Below are 27,022 nucleotides of genomic sequence, written 5' to 3'. Positions count from 1 at the left end.
ATATTTATCTGTCTACCTGTCTATCTATAGTAAATATGTAAACTAGAATTACAGAAGCACAGGGAAATGTGTTCTTCACTCGGGATGAGAGCTTAGATGATCCTCATTGGAACAGTTGTAGGAAAGTCGCTGGTACACAGGAAAGATGGCTCGTGAAGCGGGAACGGGTGCCTGTCTTATTTAGAGAGGGGAGCAGAGAACTGGTTGTTTCTGTTGTTGTTAAGCAAAGTGATCAGGATATTTTACAAACATTTGTTTGTGGAGGAAGTCAATCCTGGGCCTTACGGTCATGTGCCGGTCTGTTCTCCAAAGTCAACCTGCCTGAGTCAGTTTCACAGTAACTCTGGGCAGGCTGGCTGGGCTCAGTTCCTCAAGAGCAGCATTTCTAATAGTAAGATTAAGAAATCGTAACACATCTGAAGTGTTTAGTAAATTGTCTGGAACATTGTGAGTACTCAAGAGGTGCTAGCTGTTATTAACTACTGCCTCTGTAAATTAATTTTGTATCTGTCCAATCACATTTTATATATGATTCTGTATTCCCTTCTGGTTAGTCAGAAAGAGCCAGAGGATGTTGGGAATCAGACCCCTTCCTGTATACTTGACATGCAGTGTAACCAAATTTTAAATTGAGTATTTCTTTGTGCCATTGCTTAATAATAGTCACAAGCTAATGTATGTAAAAGTTCTTTGTAAACTCTAATAATAATGAAATGATAATGACAACAACGATAATAATACCAGCAACAGTTAAGATTTATTGAGTACTATGTGCCAGGCATTGCAACTTGTGAGATAGATTCTCTTGTTTTCCCATTTTAGAGGTGAAGAAGAGAAGGCTCAGAGAGGTTAAGTAACCTCCTTGGGTCACACAGTTAAGCAGTGGGGAGTAGGACCTGAACACAAAGTCCTCTCTCTTAGCCAGTTTGCCATGTTATCTCTCACTATAGCTTTCATGCAGTTTACCTTAGCTTTATCATTACGTATTACACAAATATTAGTGATAGTAATGCGACCATTTAAAACCTTAAGTTCCATAACTCTGGAGATAGTACCTCTTCTGGTGTTGTTATGTTTTGTTTGAAGTGTATTTGTGGCTGAGCTAAATTATATAAACCATTAAACTAAAGTGGCAACTTTAGTTAGTAGGTGATTTTGTTGGAGTTGTTTTGGATAAGAGCATCTCTCAGTGACTTCAGTCTTGTGGGGAGGGGCGATGGCCTTTACCGTTTTGCCAAAGCGAAAGCCACGTTATTCCACTCTCATGCAGGTGACGTCAGATGCGTGGGAGTAATTTCTGTTTAGTATAGGTTTATATTGCAAGGCAGAATGCCTGTACTAAATATTTAAGTATTAAATATTTAAGTACTAAATAGATCATATTGCTGTGGTCTCGTTTATATCTGTGTGCATGTTTACATTTTATTTCCAAAGAGAATTCCATACTTATTAAGATACTGGTTTAATTTTTGAAATTTTTATATCTCCCAATGAACAGTCTGAACAATGACTTTGTTTCTAAAAAAATGAAGAGTTTGTACAGTCATTTGAAAATTAGATTTTAATTTACCCTTTCTGGAAGGGCTTCAGGTATTGGACTAAATCAAATTTCTGGTTTTTTAGAAGTGTGGTTAAATAATATTATCAAGTGATAACTTGCTCATTCACTCTTGGTGTCATCAATGTTTTTATACGGAGCCGATGAACTTAGATTTGAAGTTCTTTTCTCTGTTGTGTTGTCTGCATGTCTAGATGGTTGTCTAAAATGTATATTTGAAATTGCATCAATACGGAGCTGAAAACAAATATAAAAAAGGACGAATTGAGTTAGATTGGAGTTCCAGTCAAGACCTTATTACGTCTCTAATAGTGCCCATCTGTTCGTGCTCACATTTAATTTAGTCCACCCGTCTTTGCCCAGGTCTCAATCTTAAAGACAAAGCTTCGAGGACTTTAGTTTTGTTTTATAATCCTTTATATCCCAGGGGGGAATCCATGTGTTTACCTGGGCCTGTTTGTTTGTTTGAAGGCAATCTGTTCCCAGCCTGTCACCGAGTGAATTTGGTGTTTTGTTGGCCTGCTTTGTAGAGTCCTACATCTTGAAGCTTTAAGAAGCAGACTCACATTTTCTTGATCAAATCACACAGCTAGTGAGCCACTGACCTGGAATTTGGAACAAGGCCTGTCTGATTCCCAAGCCTTGGCCACCACGATGTCCTTTCTCTGCTGCTGTGAGCCAGGCACTCCACGTGCAATATTGTATTTCAGGCCACAGCAAGCTAGTGCCATAGGTCCTGTGAGCCTCAGTTCAGAGGTGGTGAAACCCAACGTTGAGTAGCTTGTCTACGGCCACCTGGCTACTCAGGGGTGGGGACGAGATCCAGGTTTAGGTCTGGCCTGGCTGGTAGCCACCCGCTACTCTGCTCCATTTTTCAAATGAGGAGGGTAGTTTTACGGGTTTCTCTTCATGGAGCAGTCTCTCTACATCCCCTTCATTATCATTCTAATCATCCCTCTTTGGACCTCTTTTAGCTTTCATGTGTCTTTATCGGGATAAAATAACCAGAACTGTGCACAGAGGTCCAGATGTGGGTGGCTGTGATTATGAGTGGGGAAGGATGATGTTTCTGCCCCCTGTGTGATGATATTTAGTGTTTCTTGGACTTAGGGCTGCAGGAAGCTGTCAGATCAACCTCAGTAAGGGCATCATCCTCGGCCATTTTCAGTCCTAGTTCTTGACTTGTAGCTGATCACGTAGGGCCCATCCTCTTTTAATAGTCTGAATGATTTGTCCCTTGCTAGTGATGTAATCTGTAGTTTTCCGCCCTCTCGCAGGGCCCTTTGAGAGCTTCCGCAGTTCATCTCTTTCAGTTTACCATTTCCCTCTCCATGAGAGCGTGGGGTCATCCGCAGACCTGCAGACTCCGCTGTATCATGCCCCTGCCAGATAATTTATTAAAATGTTAAATAAGAATGGCCTGGCGGTAAGTCCTGGGAGGGCTGCACTGTTTAGAATTCTCCATAGAAAGAAATGTCTGTGTTTCAGATCAGGTGGCTTCATTTTGGGGATCAGTATGAGGAATTTTTCAAAACAAATTTTTTGGGCCTCACCTAGGTTCCGCTTTGCACGTGCTCTGCCCATGTTGTGGGGTTCCCTCTGCATAACTCACTTCCCAGTCTTGAAAGACCCCTGGTCCTCCGAGGCAGCCTCTTTTATTTTTCTGTTAACTGTATAATGCTTTTTATTTCCCCAGATATCCTTTCTCTGTTATTTTGTCCTGTTACTCAGCTATCTAATCAGTTCTTTGAATACATCAAACCTACTGACTACATTAAACAGTCAGCATCACGGATCTGGGAGCCTTTTGTAGGGTGGTCATAAAAAACAGCGGGTTAAAAGGGACCCTTTATATGTTTCTTGTAAATTAGGATAAAGAGTCTCTGCAGAGAAAATCAGTCCACATCTGCATGAAGTCTCCGATTCAGTGTTTTGATTCAGACCTTTTTTAGGGTGTTCGTTTGCGTGGCAGCAGAAAGAACATTTTCCAGGCAAGTGAACATTGTTTGTTGTGGGTAAACCCTTCCAGTGCTGAAAACAGGGAATTCCATGGTTACCCCTCCAGAGAAAGCTCCGACGGTGTTAGGAAGCCTGAGAGGGCAGCCTTGCCTCCGAGCGCCCCAGTTAACACACAGGGCAGGGGCCACAGTTCTGTCTTCTGGGGTTCACTGCATTTAGCCAGCCTGGCTCCGTTTGTGAAAAGCCTTCCTAGCTCCTTTTGGTTAAGAATGCTTCTAAAAGGAAATGTCCTCTAACATTTCTACATCTGTCATCTACTGTCAGCCATTAGCTGATCTCATAGTAAGTAAAAGAAACTAGGCTCGGAGGAGGAAGCTCACTCAACTAATTTAACTCTAACTGTAGTTGAGACATGGTGGGATTAATGGGTGAGGTTAAAGCAGAAAGTAAATATTTAGGGCATCTTATTGATCATTAAGTCATCAACTTTGGATTGTGTGTTGGTTGTGAGTGCAGATGGCTGCATGTAACAGGAAGATCCTAGCACAGAGGCTTAACAGATGTCTATTTTTTTCACATATGAATCCTGGAGGTAGGGGCTTCAGTCTTGGTGCAGTGGATGTTATCAGTCTCGCAGGTGCCTTTCCTTCTGCTCTGCCATCATTGGTATGATGGCTTATTGTCTTATGATGGCATCATTGCGGCTGTTTCCCTGTGGTTGGGGAAGACAAAAGGCGGAAGAGCCAGGGGTCAAAGGGCCATGTCAGCAAGTCTCCCCCTTTATACCAGCTACACCAGTAATGATGCTGGGAAGTCTTCCAAGAATGTCTCATGGCCAGAGCTAGGCACTTGTCCTCCCCGGCCAATCACTGGCCAAGGGGAATGAGAAAACCATACCTAGTTCAGAGCAGTTTGTCCTCTGGGGCTGGGGTAGGGGCATGTCTACTTTCATAAATACATTTGAGTTCTATTGTTAGCAAAGAAAGGGATTGGATATGCAATCTATCCAATAGGTGGGACCATGGTTGTATTAGGAATTGACTGTCTACTCAGTGATTTTTATTTTACCTAAGATTTAGTATCAGTCATCGATGCAGTACCCTTTCATCCATTTTTTCCTATTCTACTGGTATAGGAAGGCTACTAATATGTAGTATTCTTTATATAAAAATTTAAGATCATTTACTTGTTGTCACTCGTATTGTAAAATTCATTAGAAATGCGAGTGACAATAAGCATATAATACGTGTGTGTGTGTGTATCTTTTAAATAAAGACCAGAGAAGGGAATGGAGAGCACACTTAAGACTGAACTATTTGCCTGCATAGTAAAGGAAGTAACTACTTCACCCTTATCCCGAGCGCCTGTCCTGAACATTCTGCTCAGGTCAGAGCTTATCAGGGGGCCTGTAGCCATAGCACATACCTCTGCGCTGCGGTGAAGCATGTGCATGGGAGAGGGAAGAGATGGTGGCGAAAGATAAAAATAATGAGCCAGACTTAAGCCTAATGATAGCTTATGTTCTCTCACACTTAATTATATAACGGAGATACCTTTTTTTTTTTCTCCTTATGATCAAAATAGCCTACTATTCATCATACTGCCATTAACGGTTTAATTACTAGTGACTGAGGAGGGTGATTTGCAGAGACCTAAAATTATGGCTAATCTCTGAGAAGAAAAAAAAAAGCAATTTAGTGCTCAGATAAGATAAATATGTTCTAATGTTGATTTCATGAATAAAGCAAATGTTTAATGTGGTCAGCATCTAATATCTGAGTCATAACCGTGAGATACTGCATTTTAAAAGAATGTTACTTAGTATGTTCGTGTCTGGTTATACCTCAGGTCAAATAATGCCCCTCAAATCAGGTTTGAATATGGTAAAATCTCTATGTCATGTTAAAGTGTAACATCAGTATTAGTCATGATCTTTAAGAACCAGGTAGTGTATACAATTAAACTTCACTTTTAGGCTGTAATTAGGGAGACCATGTAATTTTTTAAAAAAATTTTTATATTTTAATTTAATTTTTATTTTATTTATTTTTATTTATTTATTTTTTTGGCTGCACTGGGCCTTCACTGCAGCACACGGACTCTTCGTTGCGGGCTCAGTAGTTGCAGCCTGTGGGCTTAGTTGTCCCGAGGCATGTGGGATCTTAGTTTCCCTACCAGTGATCGAACCCACGTCCCCTGCATTGGAAGGCAGGTTCTTAACCACTGGACCACCCGGGAGGTCCCGGGAGACCATGTAATTTATCATCTGAACTAAGACTTTTTTTTGGCCTAAGTATTTATAGTCTTGGGTAGATAAACATGACTTTATTACAGGGTGATACAACTTTTAGCAACTTACCTTCATCCTCTCAACTAGTCGTAAGTTTTGCCTGGTCAGTTTTTAGATTGGATGGCTGTTAGTGTGACAGGGGGATTATCTTAGGTCCCTCTTTTTGGTTCATGTGTCCGTGTGGGATCTTCCCCCAGATTAATTCTGGCCTCTCCCCGGGGGGAAAGGAGTGACTCCTTTCACTAGTGAGTTGGAAAGAAGAAATGAGCGTTGCCCAGCTCCTCTGCCTGCCACAGGGGGCATTCTGCAGTGATCTCCACCAGGTGGCAGGCTTTCTGGGTGGGTTCTATGCTTGGGGGTGGGGAGGAGGTTGGGGAGGCCTGTGGGTGCTCATAAATTGGGTAAGTTTGATTTGAGCATAAGTAATTAGTAACAGGAAGCCCATTGTGGCCACAATTTAGGCCTCTTCCTCTAAGCCAGCATGTCTAGCTAATGATGCTAGAAGTATTCTCCATTTGTTTAATTTCTGCCTCTTCTCAATTGGTTACATCTGTCCTGGTGACGCCTTGTTTTAAACCTAGAGGTAGGCAGCTATGTTTCTGTTTGACCGTAGGCTTACCTGTTAGGGTCTGTGGCTTAAAAGTAACAATAAACTAGGACAGTGTATGAGTGAAATGGAGAACGTTTAATAATCATGCTGAACAAGCTGGGCAAACAGGACCCACAGTTACTGTGGGTCCAATACACATGATCCTTGTTTTGGTTTGTTTGTTTGGTTGGTTGGTTTTTTTGGTTTGTTTTTTGCGGTACGCGGGCCTCTCACTGCTGTGGCCTCTCCCGTTGCAGAGCACAGGCTCTGGACGCGCAGGCTCAGCGGCCATGGCTCACGGGCCCAGCCGCTCCGTGGCATGTGGGATCTTCCCGGACTGGGGCACGAACCCGTGTGCCCTGCGTCGGCAGGCGGACTCCCAACCACTGCGCCACCGGGGAAGCCCCTGGTTGTTTTTTTTTAACTTTATTTTTTTATTAATTTTTATTGGAGTATAGCTGCTTTACAGTGTTTTGTTAGTTTCTGCTGTACAGCAAAGTGACTCAGTTGTACGTATACATATATCCCCTCTTTCTTGAATTTCCTTCCCATTTAGGTCACCACAGCATTGAGTAGAGTTCCCTGTGCTATACGGTAGGTTCTTATTAGCCATTGCACATGATCCTTGATGATAACTAGACCCTGGCTTATGTAAAGAGCAGCCTTTTCCCGCCTTTGCCTCATCACCTTTGCTGTTCTGGGCTGGATATCAGTTTATTTGATTTGGCCTGTTTTGAGCATCCTTCCACATTGGAGTATTTACTTCAGAAAACAGATTTTCTCAAGTTAATTCTTCTGTTCAAAAAAGGAGCATTAAAATTGTTTTTCTTTCTCTCCTTATATAAAATATTCTTTTAGATCCATTATAAAGAAGAGTATAAAAAGTCTAAAGACAAGTGTACATTTGTGACTGACACGCCTATGCTAAAACATGTAAAACGTATTGGCGCTTTTATTTCTGAGGTAAGGTATCAAAACGTGCAAAATGGCTTTCATTTTCTTTTTCTATTTATGTAAGTAAAAGTCTGTGCATGAAAGTTAGACAATAATATTTTCGATAACACCACTGAATGTTGGTAATATCTGTATATTACATAATTCTGTGCACTATGTCAATTAACTCATGTAAACTGATAAGTTTTATTATTTATGGTTGATGTATTTTATTATATGCCTATTTTGACTCTAACCCTTTCTTATTTATCTAAAATTACTCTTAAAAAAGGGATATTTTTATTCAATAGAAAGTATTGGCAAGTTCCATTATTTTATTTCTTAACAGACTTTATTAGATATAAATGATTCAATATAATTTTGAAAATAAGTGAAACCAACAGATTCCATAAAATGTGGTATCTTTGGTAAGTAACTTTAAATCAGTTTGAACTATTTTTGAGTAGGATCAGTTCAACAGAGATACCTGTTATGAAACCATAGAGTGAGAAATACACTACATTCATTTTCCAGCTGAAATATCATAGAGTCTTTTTCTGAGAGCATTTAGAACTGCAACTTATGTTGTCTTATAAAGCACAATGTTAACGGTAATTTCTGTGATGAGGCACTGCTGGTTTCTGTGAATATATCATTTCAAAGAGATAAACTTGAAAGGAAGATGATTAGATAGTGTTGTAAATGACTGACCTCTAGTGTTTTGTAAGTTATGTTGGAAAAAGATCAATATGATATTCTCGAGATTATTTCTGTCAACGTGAAAACATTTTGAAGAAAATTGGTAAATTTTAAGTACCCAAATCCAAAGAGTTATGGGAACGCAAGGCTTACGCAGGCTATATGCTCAATAAATCAGCACTCAAATCTAGCTCCAAGTGGGAGTAACAGCAGGGACCTGTGGACAGAGTGGGGAAAACCACGGTTTTGTTTATTTGTGTCAGCTATTAGTTCTCCTGCACAGAGAAAAGGAAAAGGGCAATCTGTTATGTTCCTTTGAACTTAATGTTCCCAAGAGTAAATAGTGAATGAGTGTCTCCCTTTATGAGTAACGATTGAGATCACTTAGAGACAGTGCAGATTGCACGTGGGAAGGTGCACAAACAGCAAAAAAGCACCCCCTGCACCCCGCCATTGTGGTGGAAGGAGTTAAGAGGACTTGAATAAAGGAATGTTGTCCTTTGCATTCAGGTTCTAGACTGTAAATTCTAATGACTTGTGTTTTCTGGAACAATTTAAATGTCTCATTGTTCTCATGTTTCTTTGCTGATCAAACATGAAATTGTCAATACACACAAATAGATTTACTTTGAGAAATGTGCATGGGTTTAAACAGAAAAATAGTCATTATTACTTTTTACCAAATTTATTTAAGGTTTTTAATTTGAGGTATAATTGACATTTAACATTTTATTAGTTTCAGGTGCACAGTGTACATGCTTCGATACTTGTATGCCTTGTGAAAGGATAACCACGATTGTCTGGTTACCACCTGTCACCACACAGAGTCACACATCTTATTTCTTTTTTTTCCCTTGTGATGAGAACTTTTAAGATCTACTCTCCTAGCAACTTTCAAATGTGCAGTACATTGTTATTAACTATAGTCACCATGCTGGACCTTATGTCCCCGTGTATTTATTTTATGACTGGAACTTTGTACCTCTTAACTCCTTTCACCCATTTCCCCCATCGTTCAACCCCCCTCTCCCAGTCGTTATTTTCTTGCATGTTTCATTTAAAGATTTTACCATGATAAACTGGATTTCTTTTTCTTTCTTCAAATATGTTCATCAGGTTCAGTATCTACGATTAAAATGGACTTTATATTTTTTAACTGATTCTGTTTCTGAAGAAAGTACTGTTTTATTCTTTTTCAACATTCACAATAAAAAAAGCTAAGAGATATTTTTTCCCTTTTCTTTCTCCCCGCCCAGGCAAAATACAAAGGCACCATTAAGGCGGACCTTTCCAATTCTCTTTATAAGCAGATGCCAGCCACCATTGACAGTGTCTTTGCAAGAGAAGTTACACAGCTACAGAGTGAGGTGTGCTTCTCCTGAATTATTATATAATTGTGTAGACCAAACATATACCAAGTACAAATTGTTTAGCATTTTAAAAAGAGTTGTTTGTCTTAGATATTAAATACGGAGTGAAAAGTTGGAAGCGACTGATCCATGTGCTGTCAGCTGTCGCCGGTGGAATCAGATAATGACAAGGACCTGCCAGTATGTCAGTTACATGACGCTGTTTTTCCTAGTTCCATTCACCACTACTAATAGAGCAAATTCGAATCTTATTTAGACAGTTTACTTAGATTACAATCTTATAGCAAATATTAAACTAGTCTTTAATTTAACTATGATCTTTAAGGGGAGAACATTCCAGTAGCTTATTAAAAGTTGCATAAAAAATTAATGGTTAAGTTCAGGATCCACAGATCTGTGCTCCATCAATTAGACAAGTGGTTCCTGAATTTCTTTTCCGTGGATGGTGTTTTTCACTTGGTAGCATATCTCAGGCTACCAACGAAGAGCCTCCACCAGGCGGAAATGGCCATTTTAGTGATTGCAAGTTGCAGATGAACTTAAGAACTGTCATCATGTAAACTCATTTTGAATCCACGTAATTTTCTTTTTATAGTACATCAACACAGAAGGAATCCTTAATGCATTTAATCTATTGTGTTTCTTAAAACAGAATTTCAAAGCAGAATATTTCGCCTCTTTCTCACTCCTATTAGTGCTTTGTTTTCTTCATAGCACGAGCTGATTTTTTTTTTTTTTTTTTTGGCTACTTTATTAATCCCTAAGAGAGCAGGGACCTTATCTGTCTTGTTCCCTGCTCCACCTCTGTGCTTAGAACAGTCCCTGGAACACAGGGAGGATTCAGTAAACACTTGTAAAATGGATTTTTGTTCAATTTACTGATTTCCTTTCTAAGGGGATGTTTCCTTTTACATAGTTCATGTTTTTCATGCTACATTTTTGGTTAATAATAATAAATACAAAGAAATGCTTACTATGTGTCAGGTAGTGTTCTATGCATTTCACATATATTTATATCATTTAATCCTCACAACTGCATGAAATATCCTCATTTTGGAGATGTAGAAACTGAAGCACAGAGAGGTTAGGTAACTTGCCCAAGGTTGCACAGCTAATACATGGCAGAGCCAGCACATGAACATGGATAGATTGGCTCCAGAGTCTGGGTTCTTAACTATACCCCTTACCACCGCTTTTTACTATTTCTATCCCTCTTTTTCTTATTAAACAAGTTACTTCTTTTTTCAGAATCTTTTTACTTTTAAGTAGAGGATACCTAGATAATTTTAAAATAGTCTGAAAATAGATTACTCTTGAACAATACCAAGTATTGTTATCCTTTGCAGAATATCTTTAAGTACTTCATTATCACAAACTTAAATGTCCACTATGTACCCAGCTTGGCAGTAAGCTAATCTCAGCTCTGCACATGAAGCTAAAAATATATGCCAGGGTTCTGCATGGCTGACCATGACTAGTATGCCCCCTTTTTTTCCTGCCAACACCTGGTAACCCAGCCACTTGCTGATCACACGGACTACTTTATAAAGCAAGAAATTACAACACTTGATATTTGACAACATTTATGCAATAATAATAATAATAAGCAGCAATTACATGATAAAGAAAAGAAACAATCTTTTCTTGTTTTTATACTTGGGAAGGTAAGATTTTCAGGTATTTATATCCCAATTGCTTTGGAAGGGCACGACTTTTCTCAAATTTTTATGGCATAAACACATCTATAGTACACAAATATGTGCACATAGAACTTAACATACAAAATAATCCATACTGTACATTTTGGAATCTATCTCTTTTTTTCCAGAATAGGTTATCACTTACATTAGAATATGCACCCTTATGTGTGCTCTCAAGGAACATCACTGCCCATTGTTATAGTCACTGAACTTGTTAGAAAGGAAAAACCTGGATTCCAAAGAAGGTATCTATTTCAAAGATTTATGTAATTGTAATAACATTTCTTTAGATTTACATAAATCTATTTTATTATTGTTAAAATTTCAATTCTCAATTGCCTAATAAGACAGGCAAGAAAGTAGAACTATTTGATAGTGTCTGTGATAATTATAGAACTAACCTTTTACTGTGTCCAAATAGTATCAGATTTGTGCCAACCTGAATTAGAGTATTAGTATTAGGCAAATACTAAAATTTAACTGTGTTCCAACTTCTATTGAAAAGTATCCTAAACTTTTGACATTGGAACAAAATATTATCTTAAAATCAATTTGCAAACATTCTCACATGCTTACATCCAAACTAGAGTGATGAGGTGAAGTTAGCTAGGTTAATACTCCTTGTAGAAAATGGCTGATAGGAAGAAACGCCTTACAAAAAAGAGAGAGAGACAGATGTGGAGATTTTAGGAAGCCATGTTGTTAGATAACTCTCATTAAAACTTTTACAGGCAAAGATCACAAAGAAATCTTCTGGAAATGGATGGGCTGTGCCATGAAGTGCTGTGACCCTTCTCACCAGAGCTATCTCAAGCAGAGACTAAATAATCCCTTATCACAGAAGTGATATAGGCTACTCAGGCATCCGACCTGAGGAGATTTATGAGAGCTTATGTTTTTATCTACAGTGGCCACAAGGTCCTGTTTCAGGAGCTTCAGGGCTGCCTGTGTTATGGGATTAAAAGTACATTTACCTATATAGTAGTTATGAAATATACTGTAAATCAGAAATATATGTATATATGAGATATAAACATATAAGATGAAATATATAACATAAATGTGTGTATTATTTGCGTAAACATATTTACGTATAATTTATATAAGACTACTGCAAGTATCTTCCACTAGTTAGGCATCTAGTGCCGTAGCAACCTTAATTCACAAGGTTGGAAGAAAACAGTATTAATCTAGGGAAATGCCACGCATTAATGACAAATCCTAAGAAATCAAATTTATCAGAAAATTTATTAGTGTGACATAATTTTCCATTAGCTATTTTAAGGGCGAAAATTAATATGATAAAGTTCAGCTGCCTCCAATTTGATGTAATCTTAATTCTAAAGTGGTGCTTAGCAGCAGCTATAAATGAAATGACTATTTTAATGCTGCAAGTAGAAAATTACATAGCCTTTTTAAGAAAGAGTGCCTTTTAAAATTGTGCTTGATGACTCACCATTCTATGATAACCCACAAAATGATCAGCTGCATTGGTTATAAGTTCACAAGTATCAGTCAAAAACGCCAAATCAACCAGGCATCCAGCAGAAAGGAGACAGGCATATGCTAGTTTTTTTTTTCCTTATAACAGATCTCATAGAAGTTGTTTCTTGGCTTGAGAGACTTGGCCACTCACTAAACTCCTCCTTCCTTCCCACAAGTTATAATATATAATGTAATGAAACTGAGATAATGGACTTTCTCAGTCTGAATGGAGGTTCTTAATGGGTATCCTGTTTAACGTAATTAATTAGTGAAAATGTAAACGATAAGTTCATCAGAATTAGATATCCTGATGGATTAAATCAACAGACAGACTCTAGCAAGATGAATTATCCCTGGAATAATGTGAGGTGCTGTATGCGAGGCCTAATACTCAACCAGATGTGGGAACAGGGCTGAGCAGGAGTGAACAAGACTTAGGGGCATTAGCTGACAGAAATCTCAACACAGTAATCAAAAGGAAAATGGTGTGATCCATGGATGTGTTAATAGCATATAGCACATTTGAGATGATAACCTAGATTAAACTGAACAGTTCTAATTAGGATAGGTCAGGCCATATCTGGGATATTGTGGACACCTTAAGAAAGAGGTGGAAAAGTTGGAATTGTACTTCAGAGAGCGTTTAGAGTGTACAGGGGTTCAGTACCTTAATCTACACAGACAGGTATGGGGAATGGAAGCCACTGACAGCTGTGTTCCCACGTTTGGAGTTCTGTCCTGTGAACCAGATTCTTCCCTTATGGCCAAATGGATGCAGCTCCTGGGAGATAGACTTGAGTTTCATTAAAGGAGGAACTTTGTATCAGCATCTTCAAAATTTAGAGACTGTGATACCCAGGTTGAGTTCTCTTTCACTGGAAGTTTTCAAGAAAAGCTCGGTGGGGGAAGCCAGAGAAGGGATTTGAACATTGATATTTGTGCTAGATGACGTTCCCTTTTTTTTTGGTAGGATTGGATGCTTTTACTTAAAAAAATTATTTTTGTAATTATCACTTTAATCCTTTAGACAAGTATATTATCTAAGTTAAGTGGGTGGTTAATTCTACTTATTAAAGCCTACGAGGAGTTTAAGCTCGTGAGAATGTTTAATAAACTCATTTATTCATTCATTCACTAAACATTTATTGCATTTCTGTTCTGTGTCATTCAGTATGACTGGCACAGGATATTAAAAGATATGTAAGATACGGACACAGCTCTCAAGGAGCTCATGTTGGTAAAAAGTTTTCCCTTAAGTGTAACTGTGTTCTTTCAATAAAAATTAGATCTTGTTTTGTTCTTGGTGACCACTGTTCTAGTTTTTCTTTTTTAAGTTACCTTTATTCTGTGCCAAGTAATTCCAATTCCATTTAGTATCTTATTATTAAACTTTTAATATATATATTTTAAATTAATTTTAAAATAATTCATTAATTTATTCTTGTTTTATTCTCATCCGTTTAGTTATTCTTGTTTTTTTAATTTACTTTTTTATACAGTATGTTCTTATTAGTCATCGATTTTATACACATCAGTGTATACATGTCAATCCCAATCGCCCAATTCATCACACCACCATCCCCCCCGCCCCCGCGGCTTTCCCCCCTTGGTGTCCATGCATTTGTTCTCTACATCTGTGTCGCAACTTCTACCCTGCAAAGAGGTTTATCTGTACTATTTTTCTAGGTTCCACATACATGCGTTAATATACGATATTTGTTTTTCTCTTTCTGACTTACTTCACTCTGTATGACAGTCTCTAGATCCATCCACGTCTCAACAAATGACCCAATATCGTTCCTTTTTATGGCTGAGTAATATTCCATTGTATATATGTACCACATCTTCTTCATGCATTCATCTGTCGATGGGCATTTAGTTGCTTCCATGACCTGGCTATTGTAAATAGTGCTGCAATGAACATTGGGGTGCATGTGTCTTTTTGAATTATGGTTTTCTCTGGGTATTTGCCCAGTAGTGGGACTGCTGGGTCATATGGTAATTCTATTTTTAGTTTTTTAAGGAACCTCCATACTGTTCTCCATAGTGGCTGTATCAATTTACATTCCCACCAACAGTGCCAGAGGGTTCCCTTTTCTCCACACCCTCTCCAGCATTTGATGTTTGTAGATTTTCTGATGATGCCCATTCTAACTGGTGTGAGGTGGTACCTCATTGAGGTTTTGATTTGCATTTCTCTAATAATTAGTGATGTTGAGCAGCTTTTCACGTGCTTCTTGGCCATCTGTATGTCTTCTTTGGAAAAATGTCTATTTAGGTCTTCTGCCCATTTTTGGATTGGGTTGTTTGTTACTTTAATATTGAGCTGCATGAGCTGTTTATATATTTTGGAGATTAATCCTTTGCCCATTGATTTGTTTGCAAATGTTTTCTCCCATTCTGAGGGTTGTCTTTTCATCTTGTCTGTGGTTTCCTTTGCTGTGCAAAAGCTTTTAAGTTTCATTAGGTCCCATTTGTTTATTTTTGTTTTTATTTCCATGACTCTAGGAGGTGGATCAAAAAAGATCTTGCTGTGATTTATGTCAAACAGTGTTCTTCCTCTGTTTTCCTCTAAGAGTTTTATAGTGTCCAGTCTTACATTTAGGTCTCTAATCCATTTCGAATTTATTTTTTGTGTTTGGTGTTAGGGAGTGTTCTAATTTCATTCTTTTACATGTAGCTGTCCAGTTTTCCCAGCACCACTTATTGAAGAGACTGTCTTTTCTCCAGTGTATATCCTTGCCTCCTTTGTCATAGATTAGTTGACCATAGGTGCGTGGGTTTATCTCTGGGCTTTGTATCTTGTTCCATTGATCTATGTTTCTGTTTTTGTGCCAGTACCATATTGCCTTGATTACTGTAGCTTTGTAGTATAGTCTGAAGTCAGGGAGTCTGATTCCTCCAGCTCCGTTTTTTTTTCCCTCAAGACTGCTTTGGCTATTTGGGGTCTTTTGTGTCTCCATACAAATTTTAAGATGATTTGTTCTAGTTCTGTAAAAAATGCCATTGGTAATTTGAGAGGGATTGCATTGAATCTGTAGATTGCTTTGGGTAGTAGAGTCATTTTCACAGTATTGATTCTTCCAATCCAAGAACATGGTATATCTCTCCATCTGTTGGTATCATCTTTAATTTCTTTCATCAGTGTCTTATAGTTTTCTGCATACAGGTCTTTTTTCTCCCTAGGTAGGTTTATTCCTAGGTGTTTTATTCTTTTTGTTGCAATGGTAAATGGGAGTGTTTCTTTAATTTCTCTTTCAGATTTTTCATCATTAGTGTATAGGAATGCAAGAGATTTCTGTGAATTAATTTTGTATCCTGCAACTTTACCAAATTCATTGATTAGCTCTAGTAGTTTTCTGGTGGCATTTTTAGGATTCTCTATGTATAGTATCATGGCATCTGCAAACAGTGACAGTTTTACTTCTTCTTTTCCAGTTTGGATTCTTTTCATTTCTTCTTCTTCTCTGATTGCCCGGGCTAGGACTTCCAAAACTATGTTGAATAATAGTGGTGAGAGTGGGCATCCTTGTCTTGTTCCTGATCTTAGAGGAAATGCTTTCAGTTTTTCACCATTGAGAATGATGTTTACTGTGGGTTTGTCGTATATGGCCTTTATTATGTTGAGGTAGGTTCCCTCTGTGCCCACTTTCTGGAGAGTTTTTATCATAAATGGGTGTTGAATTTTGTCAAAAGCTTTTTCTTCATCTATTGAGATGATCATATGGTTTTTATTCTTCAGTTTGTCAATATGGTGTATGACATTGATTGATTTGCGTATATTGAAGAATCCTTGCATCCCTGGGGTAAGTCCCACGTGATCATGTGTATGATCCTTTTAATGTGTTGTTGGATTCTGTTTGCCAGCATTTTGTTGAGGATTTTTGTGTCTATATTCATCAGTGATATTTGTCTATAATTTTCTTTTTTTGTAGTATCTTTGTCTGGTTTTGGTATCAGGGTGATGGTGGCCTCATAGAATGAGTTTGGGAGTATTCCTTCCTCTGCCAATGTTTTGGAAGAGTTTGAGAAAGATGGGTGTTAGCTCTTCTCTAAATGTTTGATAGAATTCACCTGTAAAGCCATCTGGTCCTGGACTTTTGTTTGTTGGAAGATTTTTCATCACAGTTTCAATTTCATTACTTATGATTGGTCTGTTCATATTTTTTTTCTTCCTGGTTCAGTCTTGGAAGATTGTACCTTTCTAAGAATTTGTCCATTTCTTCCAGGTTGTCCATTTTATTGCCATAGAGTTGCTTGTAGTAGTCTCTTAGGATGCTTTGTATTTCTGCGGTGTCTGTTGTAACTTCTCCTTTTTCATTTCTAATTTTATTGATTTGAGTCCTCTCTCTCTTTTTCTTGATGAGTCTGGCTAATGGTTTATCAATTTTGGTTATCTTCTCAAAGAACCAGCTTTTCATTTTATTGATCTTTGCTATTGTTTTCTTTATTTCTATTTCATTTATTTCTGCTCTGATCTTTATGATTTCTTTCCTTCTGCTAACTTTGGGTTTTGTTTGTTCTTCTTTCTCTCGTTCCTTTAGGTGTAAGGTTAGATTGTTTATTTGAGATTTTTCTTGTTTCTTGAGGTAGGCTTGTATAGCTATAAACTTCCCTCTTAGAACTGCTTTTACTGCATCCCATAGGTTTTGGATCATCGTGTTTTCATTGTCATTTGTCTCTAGGTATTTTTTGATTTCCTCTTTGATTTCTTCGGTGATCTCTTGGTTATTTAGTAATGTATTGTTTAGCCTCCATGTGTTTGTGTTTTTTACGTTTTTTTCCCTGTAATTGATTTCTAATCTCATAGCATTGTGGTCAGAAAAGATGCTTGATATGATTTCAATTTTCTTAAATTTACTGAGGCTGGATTTGTGACCCAAGGTGTGATCTATCCTGGAGAATGTTCCATGCGCACTTGAGAAGAAAGTGTAATCTGCAGTTTTTGGATGGAATGTCCTATAAATATCAATTAAATCTATCTGGTCTATTGTATCATTTAAAGCTTCTGTTTCCTTATTTATTTTCATTTTGGATGATCTGTCCATTGGTGTAAGTGAGGTGTTAAAGTCCCCCACTATTATTGTGTTACTGTCGATTTCCTCTTTTATAGCTGTTAGCAGTTGCCTTATGTATTGAGGTGATCCTATGTTTGGTGCATATATATTTATAATGGCTATATCTTATTCTTGGTTTGATCCCTTGATCATTATGTAGTGTCCTTCCTTGTCTCTTGTAACATTCTTTATTTTAAAGTCCACTTTATCTGATATGAGTATAGCTACTCCAGCTTTCTTTTGATTTCCATTTGCATGGAATATCTTTTTCCATTGCCTCACTTTCAGTCTGTATGTGCCCCTAGGTCTGAAGTGGGTCTCTTGTAGACAGCATATATATGGGTCTTGTTTTTGTATCCATTCAGCAAGCTTGTGTCTTTTGGTTGGAGCATTTAGTCCATTCACGTTTAAGGTAATTATGGATATATATGTTCCTATGACCATTTTCTTAATTGTTTTGGGTTTGTTTTTGTAGGTCCTTTTCTTCCCTTGTGTTTCCCACTTAGAGAAGTTCCTTTAGCCTTTGTTGTAGAGCTGGTTTGGTGGTGCTGAATTGTCTTAGCTTTTGCTTGTCTGTAAAGCTTTTGCTTTCTCCCTTGAATCTGAATGAGATCCTTGCCGGATAGAGTAATCTTGGTTGTAGTTTCTTCCCCTTCATCACTCTAAGTATATCACGCCACTCCCTTCTGGCTTGTAGAGTTTCTGCTGCAAAATCAGCTGTTAACCTGATGGGAGTTCCCTTGTATGTTGTCATTTTTCCCTTTCAATAATTTTTCTTTGTCTTTAATTTTTGCCAGTTTGATTACTATGTGTCTCGGCGTGTTTCTCCTTGTGTTTATCCCGTATGGGACTTGCTGCGCTTCCTGGACTTGGGTGGCTATTTCCTTTCCCATGTTAGGGAAGTTTTCGACTATAATCTCTTCAGATCTTTTCTGGGGTCCTATTTCTTCACTCACTGAGCAAATATTTATTGCAGTTTATGTCAGGCACTATTCTGGGTTCTGAGCAGGTATTGAACTAGACAGTTATATTCTAGTACGAGAAGACAGAAAATAAGTAATTTTACAAAAATTAAACTGAGTAATTTAAACTCGTGAAGGGAATAAATAGGATAATATGGCATTAGACTGAGAGTAAGGGGATAATTTGCTGTCTTATGGATCTTCTTCAGTTTCTAACTCTGTTGAGGTTGGTTAGTTCTACTTCTGAAGTACTTCTGATTATTCTCATGTCTTCTCTCCAACCCTGTGTGGGACAGATTTAATATGGTGGTGATGGGTGGCATCGCTATGATGCTTATTTCCCTGACAGAGAACAAGGCTTGACATATGTGAGAATTTTGTTATATTTTCTCCCAAAGTTTAGGGCTTTTAATAAGGTTTATATTCTATTATAGCTGTGCCTCCATAAAAGCATAACAATCAATTAAAAAATGAACAATTCACTTTTAAATATCCAGTCACTTCCCCAGTTTTGTCATTTGCTTTCCCAAGCTTCAAACCTTGAACATTTATGACCCTAAAACCTCTTGGATGTGGAAGATTTCCCAAAACCGTAGCTGAGATTGAAGCTACATGAATGCGAGTGGGGATTTCAGTGTGTGGACAAAGACGTTTGAAATAAATGACAAAGAGTTAGAATTAGGAGTCTAAACAGAAGCACAAAGATTAAAGTATTATGTATATTATTTTGTTGTAGAAGCTTAGGCAAATTTGACCATTAATGGTGGTATTCAACTATATGAAATCCTAACGGAACACTGAAATTTCAAAGGTAAGAAATTTCATACACCTGTAAATGAAAGTAACAATTATTTGTGTTTTTCTTAAGATTGCTTACAAGCAGAAGCACGATGCTGCCAAAGGATTCTCAGATTATGCCCACATGAAGGAACCGCCTGAGATCAAACATGCCATGGAGGTGAATAAGCACCAGAGTCACGTAAGCAAGCCATTCCTCATGATTTTCTGGAAAATTGTAGTTAACTGACATCAGGGCTGATGGGTATGTTGTTGAAGTTTAAATGTTACAACATTCCTGTTCAAAAAGAACTTCAAAGTTTCTTTTATTTTTATGTCCCAGTGTTCAGTCAGAAGCACATCTGAATTATTCTGTCAATTGTTATTAGAACCTTGTAGAGTGCCTTCAAAATGTCAGGCACTTGGGAAATTGGGTTTTTTAACAGCAATTCCTAGAACTTCTGTGACTTGATGGCATTACTCCCATGGTTTACAGTGCAGAATTGCAGAAGAACTGGGATGCTAGTGAGATTGTACCCCACTGGGCTTTCTTTTGGAATTCATGTGAGGGGCAGATTGTCACACTTAAGACCCAAGAGGAGTAGGAAAGCAATAGATGTGTAACGGCCGGCTTAGAAGCAGAAGCCAAGAGAGAGGAAACAAGCCCATAGAAAACACATTTATTCTTTGGCTATAAGGTAACAAGTACATCAAAACCTTCATGTGTTTGCTCAATTACCACTACTATCTTGGGGGCCTAGAAGAATATTTCTTCCTGAAATTTCAGTGGAAGCTTATTTGTCTCCTTATCATGAATTCTTTGCTTTCTAGAAGGAATGTAGGAACTGTTTGTCAGGTTCTTTATGGGTTAGAATCAGTTAAGATAAAGTGTTTGCCTTCGTTGGGTTAAAAAGCTCCCTTTCTTTGAAAAGTACCTGAAACATCTCTGTCATCTCACACAGGCTCTGCCCCACCACTTAGTTCTCTTACTGAAAGGTGCTTTGCTGCCTCAGGGCCTCCAGAGCCCCAGCTGTGCAGTGTCTCTTTGTAGGATGGCAACAGTTATCTGATATTAAATTGCAATAGGTCAATGTTTGAGTAAAAGCTGAGTGAGCTTTTTACATTTTAATCCAAATGTATAAACACATGCCGATACCAAAAGTGCTTTTCTAAAATGGGTTAAGATTGATAAGAGATGAAGAAGCTACATGGCTGTAATTACCAGCAAGGCCATTTCACCAGGAGGCTTTATGAGAACTTGACTATCATAATCATAATAACTACCACTTAGCGAGCACTGCCGCGCACAAGAGACGGTGCCGAGACTTTGATCACTTCCAGTTCTTGCAAAATCCATGTACTGATTCCCATTTTGCAGATGAAGAAAATGAGACTAAAGAATCAAACTCCCTAGTCCACTCTTTCCGTTACACCCTACTGCCTCCCTCTTGAAGGTCACTGGTTATTGGTCAAGATTTTAAATGAAAATTTTAAAATGTAGGGCAAAATAGGTTATCATTAGGATTCAGATCAGTGGATCCAGTGCATCTGCAAGAAAGAAAAACTGGACCCTGAGCTTCCACTGTTTGGAGCGGAAGAAACTTTGAACTCCCACAGATGGCGTGGCTTCGAAGGTGGTCTGGTGGTCTGGGGAGATGGCTGGCATTACACAGCTCCTGGGGAGACCCTTTCTAACTCTAAAATTCAATGGAATTCAAATACGGAAGTTCCTTATCATAGACCTGAGGTTATTATTTTAACTCTGCCTTTTCTTTTAAAAAGTCTTTGATTGAGGGATTGAGGGAATAGAGTATAAAGCCCTTTTCTCCTCCATTCAATACTGTGTACTTATGGGAGAAGGATGTGTTTACTTACAGTCCTGTGTCTGCTTGGCTCAACCTTTACATGCAAAGTTTGTACATATAATAGGATTTAGAAAGTGTTTAAGACTATTTACTCAGATTTAAGGGGAGAATGATATTTGTATTCTACCTGTGAAGTAGTTGATATTCCCCTAGAGTCAAGTCACTTAGAATAATACATCTGTTGTCCCAAAGATATGAAATTTAAACGTGGGTCTGGAAAACCACAGGAAAGCAAGTACGTCTCTTGGTTCCGTAGGTGAGGCTGCAGCATCTCCGTGAAAGACAAAACCGTGTCTCCCAGAAGACTTCAGTCAAATGAAATTCATTTGCAGAGAATTTAACTAATAGGGTTACCTTTTCATCATGCGGAATGTCACTTTGCACTGTGCCTATTAATGACTTAATTTAATTTAAAATAAAATACGTTGTCACATGTGCATCTGATTTACCTAGAAACAGTGCATGTCAGCATCTTTGCTTATCTTTTTATGTTTCCACCAAAATCGAGTCAGCTTTCTGATATCTGTTAGAGAACCAAGAAACTGAGATGATTACAGTTAATAGCTTTTAATTTCTACCTCCTTTTTGGTCAAACTTTTCAATGGGCCAAATGGAGTCAATCATCAGTGGGCCAAATGGAATCATTTTCCTTTCAGAACCTTACTGTCCCTTATGCCTTTGGAGATGTGAATAAGCAGGGTGGGGGAGAGGATTCTTTCTGACTGGCCAACTGAATTTCCACCTCTGAATAACTGAGAGTTCCAAGGGGAAGAGTATTCTGGGGGCAGTAGTCTCTTCTTTTACCCCAAATTCAATGATCATGGAACAGGAAAAAATTATTTCTCATAATATCCTCCACTGTCACATAAGATAGAAAAGGAGTTGGGAGTCAGGCCAGGGTTAAAATGCTTCCTTTGCCACATGTTGCCTGGATGACCTTGGACACGTTACAAATGTCTCCAAATCTGTTTTTGTTTTTTTTTTTTTTTCATCTGTAAAGTTGGGGCAATGATACCCATCTCACAGGGCTCTTGCAAGTGATAAATGAGATATGATATGTAAAGGGCTCTGTAGAAGAGCCAGTCCATAAAATATTAGTTCTGTTTGGTCCTCCTTCAGTTTTAAAGGGTGATTTAAGAGTTTAGGGTGATACATATAGATGATTCACTTTGTTGTACAGCAGAAACTGACACAACATTGTAAAGCAATTATACTCCAATAAAGATACTAAAAAAAAAAGTTTAGGGTGATATCATAGTTAATTCAAAACAATGAAACTAGATGAGATTTCTAAAAAGGCCAAATCAATATGAAATTTATATTAAGAAGCATTTAGGTTAGAAGGGCATATTCAGAAGGTTCCTGAACCCAGTTAACTACCTATCTTGTTGATACTGCAGTCAAAAAATGATTTAAAAGAGCCAATCTAAATTTTTTTGTATCTTCAGGGATGTACCCCTGCCAAATTTTTTCTAATGTAATTAGAGGAACTGGAGATATTCTATCCTGTTACTTTCCCCTAAAGATGGGCTTGAAATGAAAACCCCCGTAACATTAATAGTTTTCATGAATCTTATCAGAGACATGAAGTCCAGTACTCCTAAAGTAAGTCAAACAAATTTTAAACTGCCATTTTAAGTTTTATAAATAATGTGGTCTGTATAGACTTGTGATGAAATTAGAGTGGTAAACTTTCCCAAAATGCCATATTGGTAATCAGTTCAATGTGTATTAGAAAGAAGTATCCAGCAGGGGAAACCAGAGACATAATGTTCTTTTCAAGAATGATATATGTACTTTCTTAACATTAATAAAAAGTTTTCTCTTAGAGGAAAACATAGGCAGAACACTCTTTGACATAAATCACAGCAAGATCTTTTTTGACCCACCTCCTAGAGTAATGGAAATAAAATAAAAAATAAACAAATGGGACCTAATGAAACTTAAAAGCTTTTGCATAGCAAAGGAAACCATAAACGACGAAAAGACAACCTTCAAATGGGAGAAAATATTTGCAAACGAAGCAGCTGACGAAGGATTAATCTCCAAAATATACAAGCAGCTCATGCAGCTCAATATCAGAAAAAACAAACAGCCCAATCCAGAAATGGGCAGAAGACCTAAATAGACATTTCTCCAAAGAAGATATACAGATTGGCAACAAACACATGAAAGGATGCTCAACATCACTAATCATTGGAGAAATGCAAATCAAAACCACGAAGAGGTATCACCTCACCTCGGTCAGAATGGCCATCATCAAAAAATCTACAAACAATAAATGCTGGAGAGGGTGTGGAGAAAAGGGAACCCTCTTGCACTGTTGGTGGGAATGTAAATAGATACAGCCACTATGGAGAACAGTATGGAGGTTCCTTAAAAAACTACAAATAGAACTACCATATGACCCAGCAATCCCACTGCTGGGCATATACCCTGAGAAAACCATAATTCAAAAAGATACATGTACCACAAAGTTCACTGCAGCACTATTTACAATAGCCAGGACATGGAAGCAACCTAAATGTCCATCGACAGACAAGTGGGTAAAGAAGATGTGGCATATATATGCAATGGAATATTACTCAGCCATAAAAAGGAACGAAACTGAGTTATTTGTAATGAGGTGGATGGACCTAGAGTCTGTTATACAGAGTGAAGTAACTCAGAAAGAGAAAAACAAATACCATATGCTAACACACATATATGGAATCTAGAAAAATGGTACTGATGAGCCTAGTAGCAGGGCAGGAATACAGACGCAGATGTAGGGAATGGCCTTGAGGACACGGGGTGAAGGGTAAGCTGGGACGAAGTGAGAGAGTAGCATTGACCTATATACACTACCAAATGTAAGATAGATAGCTAGTGGGAAGCTGCTGCATAGCACAGGGAGCTCAGCTCAGTGCTTTGTGACCACCCAGAGGGGTGGGTTAGGGAGGGTGGGAGGGAGGCTCAAGAGGGAGGAGATATGGGGATATATATATACTTATAGCTGATTCACTTTGTTGTGCAACAGAAACTAACACAACATTGTAAAGCAATTATACTCCAGTAAATGTAAAAAAAAACCTAATAAGCAGACAATTTCTATTCCATCAGACAGAGAGAAATCTTAAGGATAAATCAGTTAAATGATACTGGAAAAACATTTGTGACTCTGTGATTCCGTGATGTGACTTAAAATAACAGCGCTTTTAGAATTTAGTATTAAAATAGGTATATTAGTATTTTGTTCATCTCTAAGGCAGAATAGTTAGTAATATCTATCCTGCTTTCTTCACAAGACTGTGGTGGTGATAAAATTAAATCATGTATAAGAAAACTTTTGTCAACTCTAAAATGCTTTTACAAACAATGATAATACTGCTAATAATGGTAAACTGTTAGATACAGCTCTATATTTTACTCCACTGTTCAGAAAATTGAAAAACAGTTTTGTTTTCTGATGAATATCAGATCCTGCATTTACTTTTATTTCAAAGGTTTATATTTTCCTTTACAAATAATATTTATGATTTAGTGATTTAGTTGTTTTTTACATGCAGCAAACCCAAACAGAAATAAGTCTTATTAAGATAGAATTTCCAGTCCATGTGACTACTTGATGACACTTGGAGGGCTTCTCTAATGTAAGAGTTTATGACAAAAGAATTTCTTGAGGCTGACTGAACTGATGTTTTGAGATTATGACTGAATACAGTTTACACTACTTACTTCTGTCCTACATACCTATCCTGTCTAGTTTCTTCTCACCAAGAATCATTTTAACCTTCACCAGAGTAGCAAAGGGAATGAATGAGTTCGGGGCCAGTTGGATTTGATTTCTTTTAGTCTGTCTGCTCACGTTGCCCTTAGCCTCACAGGTGTGTCTGTCTGTGGCTTCCATCCTGCCTGCCATCCCTCAGCTCTCAATCTTTGCATCTCCAAGTGCTTGAATTTCACTGTATGCACCATCATGGTGGAGGGTTTGCTTTTCTCTAGTTTATTAACTCACCTATTGAAGAATCTCAAATCACTGTTGTCTAAACATGAAGAGCTTTGCTGCAGAGTCACTGGGAATCCTTTGCTCAATGTATCTGGCTGTACGTGAAGAATAAATGCAGCCATTTCACTTCCATTTTCAATATCTAATTGAAAGTTCCTCTTATGGGCCAAGTCCAACCGAGAACGATACAAGGAAGGGGATTCTGGATAACTAGTTCTAGCCTTGGGAGGGAGTGTTGATGGAGCCCAGTTGAGTACAGACAATCGAGCACAGCAAGGGAGGGGTAAGGATTTAAGAAATTAATGTGTTTAAAGTGTTTAGAACAGTGCCTGGCACGTGGGACACTCGGCGTGACTGTAGGATACATGCAAAAGATGTGGCCTTATGAAACAGGAGTAGAAAGATTATAAGGGGATAATAAGCTGAGATTAAAAGACAATGAAATGAGGTGAAAATACAACCTGAGGGAGAAAGTGAACATGGTGAGTGAGATAAGGAAGAAATTCAATGACAGATTTTGATAGAATTAAAATCTTTTTTTTTTTACATCTTTATTGGAGTATAATTGCTTTACAATGGTGTGTTAGTTTCTGCTTAATAACAAAGTGAACCAGTTATACATATACATATGTTCCCATATCTCTTCCCTCTTGCGTGTCCCTCCCTCCCACGATAGAATTAAAATCTTTAAAAAAAAGTGTAACTATAGTTGATTTGCAATATTGTGTTAGTTTCAGGTGATAAAATTAAAATCTTTATTGGAGGCAAAAAAGAACAGATTTGACACTGCAGGAAAACATATGAAATGGAGGCTGCATTTGGAGTCTCTAGGTTCAGTAACAGAAATCCATCTCATGTTAGCTCAAGTGAAAAACGGGAATTTATTGGTTTGGGTAACTGGGAAATTCAAGCTATTTTGCGTGTCCCTCCCTCCCACGATAGAATTAAAATCTTTAAAAAAAAGTGTAACTATAGTTGATTTGCAATATTGTGTTAGTTTCAGGTGATAAAATTAAAATCTTTATTGGAGGCAAAAAAGAACAGATTTGACACTGCAGAAAAACATATGAAATGGAGGCTGCATTTGGAGTCTCTAGGTTCAGTAACAGAAATCCATCTCATGTTAGCTCAAGTGAAAAACGGGAATTTATTGGTTTGGGTAACTGGGAAATTCAAGCTACCTTCAGGCATAACTGGCTCCAAAGGCCCCACAGTGTCATGAGGACCCTCCTTCTCTTCCCATCTATTGGCTCCGCTTGCTTCTGTATGACTTCACTTGCAGACAAACTCTGTCTAGGTGGTCTCAAGGCTGGTGTTTCCAAAATTAAATCATCCTCACAGCAACTGATCCCAGAGGAAAGGACAGCAGTTCTTTTTTCCCCCAGCCTCAGATCCATCAGTGACCCTGGCCTTGCTTGGTTATGTGTCTGCCCCCGATTTAATCATGGTTTCCCAAGGGTTGGGGTATCTGATTGGACAACCTGTCACATGGCCACTCCTGTCACTAGGCAGGAAGGCTGCTTTTGATGACCCCGCTAGATCCCGTGGAGTGAGGGAGAGGCAGTTTCCAAATAAATAATGCTGCTAGGCAGATTTTTAAAAAATTAACACATGTCCACTACAAAGGAATAATTTAGGAAAATGATCCAGATATATGGAAAAGGGCAAGGAAGTAAATTCAGTGGGGAAAAAAAAGGCGGAAGGAAGAGATCAAGCATGTACAGTAATAATTCTAGGTGCTCCTGAGGAAGAAACCATAACTAGTCTTTGTGAAAATATTATATACTACT

General features: G+C 38.0%; 1 protein-coding gene across 1 annotated transcript in view; it reads left to right on the top strand.

Annotated features, from left to right (window-relative positions):
- The window catches only part of NEBL (nebulette), a 109,231-nt gene that overhangs the window by 890 nt on the left and 81,319 nt on the right, over positions 1-27,022 (top strand). The window contains exons 3-5 of the mRNA XM_060164890.1: positions 7,255-7,359; positions 9,285-9,395; positions 19,471-19,581. Coding sequence (XP_060020873.1) covers positions 7,255-7,359; positions 9,285-9,395; positions 19,471-19,581 — 327 coding nt within the window. The remainder of the gene's footprint in view (positions 1-7,254; positions 7,360-9,284; positions 9,396-19,470; positions 19,582-27,022) is intronic.

The sequence above is a fragment of the Lagenorhynchus albirostris genome, chromosome 1 (genome assembly GCF_949774975.1).
Source record: "Lagenorhynchus albirostris chromosome 1, mLagAlb1.1, whole genome shotgun sequence".
Classification (NCBI taxonomy): Eukaryota; Metazoa; Chordata; class Mammalia; order Artiodactyla; family Delphinidae; genus Lagenorhynchus; species Lagenorhynchus albirostris.
The sequence above is the reverse complement of the archived record's forward strand: the minus strand, read 5'-3'. Positions and strand labels throughout refer to the sequence as shown.